The sequence below is a fragment of the Thunnus albacares genome, chromosome 16 (genome assembly GCF_914725855.1).
Source record: "Thunnus albacares chromosome 16, fThuAlb1.1, whole genome shotgun sequence".
Lineage (NCBI taxonomy): Eukaryota > Metazoa > Chordata > Actinopteri > Scombriformes > Scombridae > Thunnus > Thunnus albacares.
Window position 1 is genome coordinate 9,293,196 of NC_058121.1, and position 7,238 is coordinate 9,300,433.

Here is a 7,238-nt window from a genome sequence, read left to right on the forward strand (position 1 = left end):
CCTGCTTAGAATTTTTGTCCAACTACTGTATCCAAGGTAAATAATGGACTGCCAAGCTTCACATTATTATTTTTTAATTTTTATTTTAAGTCAAAGAATTAAATCGCAGTAAAACATAAACAAAGAATAAGTAACAAAGATCAACAAGTAAACATTTACAAGTAAAAATCTTTAAGATGTGATCAAAAAGCTATCATATAAATTATGAACAGGGCCGTGAAAAAACGAAACAAGAACAAAACCAGGTCAAACTGATAAAACTTTTTGTGTGAGAGAGTTAATGAAATCTGTGGGGAAGACAACTGTCAGTTGATGTTTGTCACAAGGCAAACCAGAACTACTTCTTTATATAATGACAATCATGTGATTGTCAACAACCTCAACGTCCCATTTTCACTCACATGTTGCAAAGCATGACAACGGTAACCACATTTACTGGGACTTTGACGTTAAAAAGGCCTCTGTCATCCATTATTCTGATGATTCACAGCTTCTAAAGTGCAGTTTTATGAGTTGTAACGTGGAGTGAAAGAGCTTCCTGCCAAACCTAAAAATAATGTGTGAGCCACATAATTCCTGTTCACTGTTGGCTTATTAGTCCACTTCAAGGATCTGTTGCTTAGCGTAGTTCATCCCTCTTTTACCAGGACTTAAATGAAACGTATGTCTGACAGTCAGACATCATTCTGTCTCTGTACCAGTGTTCACATGCCTCTACGGCTTTGTCATCAAGACAAATTCCTCCACATTTATAGATCTAAGTATGGAATTAATCCCTGCTTCTGTTTCTGTCTCAGGTCTGCCGTGTGGCCTATGAGATTATGCAGACGCTACATCCAGACGCCTCCTCCTTCTTCTACTCCTTGGATGACATCTATTACTTTGGAGGTCAAAACGCCCACAACCAGATCGCCATCTACCCCCACCAGCCGCGCAACAGCGAGGACATTCCCCTGGAGCCCGGCGACGTGATCGGCGTAGCCGGCAACCACTGGGACGGATACTCAAAAGGCATCAACCGCAAACTGGGCCGCACCGGCCTCTACCCTTCCTACAAGGTCAAAGAGAAAATTGAGACCGTGAAGTATCCCATGTACCCCGAGGCAGACAAACTGCTCAACTCTCAAAAGAAGTAAAAGAAGAAATGAAAAAAATAAAGGAAGAGAAGGAGTGAGGAGAAATACGCAGACTCCGATTCCAGGGAAGGAGGCTGCTTTTTTTTTGTACAGAAGAAAGAGGCGTACAGAGTGCGCTAAGCTGAGAAGAAAAGAGAAAACGCCTGAACCCAGGGGTGATAGGAATGAGAATGCACTCTGTGTGTTTATGTGAGAGAGCGGGTGTGTGTGTGTGTGTGCGCGTGTGTGTATGTATGTGTGAACGTGTGTGCACTTGTGTAAATGCCTGTGCATATGTCAGGTCATGGAAGACTTGCACCCTACCACTACTCCCCCGCCCGATGCTCTCAAGTCGGGTCTGTAGAGATGTAGACGTGAACATTGATTTTAAATAAAGCAAGAAAACAATTAAAATCTACAGAAAATGACCGAGCTCGCTCTCCCGAGACAAGACTTGGACTACTGTAAGACTGGCGCACCCTAGAGTGAGCTTTGAATCAATGACTGAAAAAAAAAAAAAAAAGACAAACTGGAAAAAAGTGTTTTGATTTTTATTTAATTCTTTTCAGTGGTTTTGATTCTAATCTTGCCTTTTTTTTCTTTTTCCCCTGTTCTTTTTTTTTTTTGTTTGTTTACTGAATGTACTGTATCCTCTTCTTGCCATGCTCATCACCGCCCCCACCCCCGCCCCCCTTTCCTCCTCCAGTTCCACTCACTGTGCTTCCTCCATCTTGTCTCTACATGTGCAATTAATTTTATAATACCATATTGTGCTTTTATCAAGTGTTTTTAACGGTCTTAATTTTGTGCGTATGGGGCTTGTGCATTGTATACTGTACAGTGTGTGTGTGCGAGTGCAAAGACGGATGCGTGACTGATCAAGTGTGCCTGTGTGTGCTGTTTAAAGTCTAAGGGGCCATGTCACGACCTGGTGCCTGTTATTGGTGAGCAGTGTGTGTTTCTTTTTTTTTTTTCTTTTTTTTTTTTTATTTCTGGCTTTCCTCCCAACTGAATAGTGTTTGTGTGCCCAGCGGGAGACTGGCGGTGACAGTGGGGACTGTCCTCGTACCCCCAGCACTTGGAACAATGGTGAACCCTAGTCACTCCGCTGGTGACCTCTAGTGAACAATGGTAAGATTATGTGGAGTATGGTGAACTCATGGTGCACACACACACACACACACACACACATACACACACACACACACACACATACACACACACACACACACACACAGGAGCCGTCCCGAGGCTCACCAAAAGAAGCACTCCACTGAGATAATGTCCTCTTTCGGCATCTCTGCTGTCTCTTAAGTCCATCTGTTTGTTTGTTTGTTCTTTTTTTTTTTTTTCTTTTTTTTTTTTTTTTTTTACTTTTAACATTGCTGTTTTAAAATAAATGAGGAAAAATATGCCTATGTTTAAAAACGATAATGCTATATCAGACTCAGAGTCCCCATCATGAAGGCTTTTTTTCATAACTTATGTTCTTGGGCATTGTCTTTGATAACCACAGATCGAATAAACTTGAGAAACCAACACAGCATTTTTCCCTGCAGTCTGATTCTGTTTCACCATCTGCTCCTCGTCTTTTACCTGGCGACACCTGCTCGTTCAATCAGGCTGAACATGCTTCAACTGCATCACACACATCACAAACTGAAAATCAAGGCTTCTTTTTTTTTCTTTTTTCTTTTTTTTTGAAGAGTTCATTTCCTAAAGGGTATCTTATCTATTTTTGAAGCGTAAAAGTCATTACCTCAAGTTCATCTTTTGATATCTCCATAAAAAGGAGGACCCTGTTTCTAAAATTGATATCATTTTGGCATTCCGTGATTGGAGCTACCTCCTGCCTTCAAAAAAGCACCAGTAGTTTGTTTTATACATCATTCAGTCAGGCTGTGAATCAATTTTCATCATTTCGGAGCAAAAAACTCAATCTTTCTTTTGATTTACATTTCAAACTGAGGACCAAGATCAGTAGCTTTAACAGAGATGTTACCATCCGCCATTTAAATATGCTGTGTGACAGCTACATGACATATCTGCCCTAAATACCAAACATTTGCTCCACATGGAGCCAAAACGCAGGTATGGCAGCAAAGCATCGGTATACTTCCTGCTCGTGTCTAGTGCCCTACTTCCTGCATGTCTAAATCGTTTATGATCTTGTTTCTCTGTGTCTTATTTATGGGCTGTCTTGTTACTTTCTTACTCAGGGGGCTCTGGGAGTTTCATTACAGATCGCTCTTTAATTTCAACGCTGATCTGCATGCTTCATTGGACACCCATAAGGAAAGCCACAGCACTGGATGCGGAGATGAGCTTTTTTGGTGTGTGCAAGGGAGAATAATAGTTTTATTGCTTCCCTGCCTGACAACAATCCACATCCAATTTAGCCCACGTTGACAGAGTGTTCACAATGCACATGCAGCATACAGCAGTTCATTGAACATCTCTTTTCACTGGGAAAGAGTCCTTTGTGGGCTTTATAAATGCACACACTAACTGGAGGACACTTTAATTAAAATACACTTGTTGCTGTCACAGTGTCCTGTAACAGTCGTTTAAGAGAGACATTAGTTGGGTTAATTATTCTGTTAATTGGCCACTGCTCCTGATAGAGTGCAGTCAGATTTTTAGCAGGCGGATTCTTTTTTTTGCATTTGTGGTCTAATTGTTGCAGCGGTTGTGTGCAGAACAAAGAGGGGCCAACTGCAGGTCGCACACATTAATTTGTGACTTGAAAGAAAAACTGTCCCATCTGAGTGCCTGATCCATTTCCAAACACAGGTGTCAACAGGTTAAATTTTGTTCCAAACTAATGCTTTTCTTTCCCACAGCCTTGCTTTTAAAGGACAGGTTCACATTTTTTCAAGTCTGTCTTAAAGAAAATACTCATGTATGGGCACATGAGTATTTTCTTTAAGACGAACTTGAAAAAATAGTATACATTGAAAGAATTATTGGTTGCTGTAATCATCATCTCCTGCTGGCCCTGAAGAGATCCCTTCTAAGGTCACTACAATCCTACCATCCTTGTTCTGAAATGGGGTGGGTATCTTCCAAAGTTACAGTTTTTCATACAAAATTCAAGGGCTATAACTAACAATATTTTAATCCATTAATCTGCCAATTAGCCTTTTGCTAAGCCATCATGAATTCCTAAAGCTTAAAGTGTTGTATTGCTTTTTTTTTTTTTTTTTTTTTTTTTTTTTTTTTTGCAAACAAAAGTTTGAAATCCAAAGACAAATAGATCCAAGCAGCAAATCCTCACATTTCAGACGCTGGAACCAGTGAATGTGGATTTTTTTTTCTTCATAAGAGACATGAAAGGTCAATCAATAATCAGATTTGTGTATGACTAATTTTTGACTAATCAATTAGTTGTTTGAGCTCTACAAAAATCTTTCTTTTTTTCATAATAAGATGAAACTGATATTGTGTTACTATCCCTCTACATAGCATCAGTGGAGGTATAGTAACACAAAGAGAATTAATACCAAAAACACTAACTTTGAAAGTGCATTAGGAATGTATCTCTCCTGTCCAGTTTGGAGAGGAGGAATGATTACTGAGCAATAACTCTTTCAGTACACATATAGGTACGAGTATTGTTTTAAGACAGACTGACGAAAAGTGTGAACTTATCCTTAAATGCTCCAAGAACACAGACCAAGACTTCAATGTGGCCATATAACTCTGATAGAATTCATATTATATAGAGATAAATGGGTACACCATCGCCTTGTGGAATTCTAATCTTGTAAAGGGCAACTGAATTAATTCTGACTGACTCATGAAAAAAGGAGAGAAAATGGAAATGATTATTGTAGTTCTGGCCATCTCCAATCACTACTCTGTTGGCGCAGCAGTAACAAGTGAAGTCTGCCCTACGGTACCTGGCCCATATCAAAGCTTAGAGGAGGAACTCTTGACGAGAAACTGTCAGGTTTTCACAAGGCAATCAACTCAGAGATCGGGCCACAGCTTGGCTTTTATTAGCTCAGTATTTTTAATCCCACCTGTTATCGCTCTTGACTGTAAACCTGATTTTATAAACCTGATTCTTGGCGCAGGGTAGGGCCAACTTAAGCTGGTGAGAAGTACATTGTCACTCAGAGGAACTAAGGCATTGGGTTTGGCACAGTGATTCCTGCTGGGAAGACAGTAAATCAGTGTCTTTAATAGAGTGCTGACACACAGGAGGACTATATTGTTATTTGAATGCAGATGCCTCTACAAACTCTGCAAAAATATTCTGCCACCAACATACCTATCACCAAAAATGAAATGAGGAATGTACAGTATATTTTCTTACATGGTTTATACTGCAGGTTTTAAACACATTTAAAGCACCTAAAAGTCACATGTAAATAATGAATTAATGTTGAGAGTAGTGGGCTGACTATTTTCAAAAACACCCACTATGCACTAATGATAAGAGTTTCATGATTTGTACCCACAGTGCACTTGTTGACAGTTTTATGAAGAACACAGCTGATCTGGGAGGTCTGTGATGTCACACTGATAATGGAGCTGCAGTCATTCAGCTCTCTGTAGCTTCCTTTGTTGTGCAACAGACAAAGCGCTTTGTATTATCAACCTGATGAAGACCAAGTACGTTATCAGTCATCAAGTTAAAGCCCCCTACCACTCAAAAATGTATTTTTCCAACATAACTTGGATGTTTGAGCTCCACTGTGCAGAGTTTGACACTAGAAGGCTGTTTTCACATTCATCTGCTGAAAGGGGAGACATGGATGAAACCTCCTAGTTAGCCAAAGTTATTTCAATCAGGGAAGACACAAGTTAAATTCAAAGGCTTTATTTGATAGTCTTTGGCAGTGACCCTGTCGATTAAATGGATATATAGGGATGGAGCCCTATAAATAGCAACCAATCAGAGATCCACCCAGGGGAGCCATAGACAGGGCCTTGATACTGGTGGTGGTGGAGGGGTGAAGCGGCAATGCAGCATAGACTGCTATGACAGCAGAGAGAGACACAACAGGTAAGGTGGTTTAAATATTCCTTGGCTAAGATGAACATTGGATGATAGAAAAGCCTGTGTGCAGAGCCCAGTGAAATAATTGGATAATAGTTGAGAGGCAGAGTTCTGTGTGATGACGAATAAGCTGACAGTCTTCCTGCCTGAACTTGCACTGAAAGCTTCACTGGGAGGAGAGAATAAAGGCAAACTGTGAAATTATGACCCAAACAGTCCATTTAAACATCCATCACAGTTTACAGAGGGGCTTATGGTTCAACTTTGATGTACTGTACTTACCAGTTGTATGTGCACAGCTTTCTGGTGAAATGAGGACTTGTTAGCAACATTTGGTTTTGGTAACTTTTGGTTTTTGGTTTGAACCTGAACCAAAATTTACATGATTTGTGAACATACATGCAAACCCAGACCCCTCAAACAGACAAATGAGAACCCCCCTTTTTAAACTTTATCCTCTAGTGAACAATTATACTCCACAATTAGCTGCTGCCTAATCTCTATATACAGATATCTGCATATGAATGCAAAATCTGTAGACAACAGGACAAGATTTTGGTATTGAAAGCGTTCTGATTTCCGTTTGTAGTCCAAGTTGTACTGACCAATCACGTCTGAACGGGCTTTGGTTGCATGCAAGTAAACAGTCTGTGTGGAGAACAAAAGAGGTGGAACGCAACAGCAGAAATGCAATCTTGGAAACCATCGGCTATTTTCTGATGATGATTTAGCTTGTTATTAGCTTTTTTAAAATTCATCTGCATTCATATGCAGATATCTGTTCATAGAAATTAGCTGAAAATTCGTCTGGACCTAAAACACCAACAAAAAAGTTGCTAATCAGACTGGGCCCATATATCCTTAAACCTTTATCCGGATATCCGCTGGCTACACCTGAACCCCTGAAATATTGGCCATTCCCCCCAAAGGCTAAATCATCTTCAGGCAGATAGCCGATGGGTTCCAAGATTTGCCGACGCCACCCCGTGGATTAGATAATGTGGCTTAACTCTGGGAATGTTTACAACTTTATGATGGTCTTGTGTTTCTTGCCCCATTGGATTTTGCTTTTGTGATGTAGCTGTCTTCCCTGATATCAGCAGTTCCTTTAGTGA

The 7,238-nt window shown here is 40.2% G+C and overlaps 1 protein-coding gene across 2 annotated transcripts in view; it reads left to right on the plus strand.

Annotated features, from left to right (window-relative positions):
* fut8b (fucosyltransferase 8b (alpha (1,6) fucosyltransferase)) overlaps positions 1 to 2,654 on the plus strand; it is an 88,319-nt gene extending 85,665 nt beyond the window's left edge. For both annotated transcript variants that reach the window (XM_044377397.1, XM_044377396.1), the window contains one exon: positions 798 to 2,654. In XM_044377397.1, the coding sequence (XP_044233332.1) occupies positions 798 to 1,136 (339 nt within the window). In that variant the 3' untranslated portion in view covers positions 1,137 to 2,654. The remainder of the gene's footprint in view (positions 1 to 797) is intronic.
* The last annotated feature ends 4,584 nt before the right edge of the window (positions 2,655 to 7,238 follow it).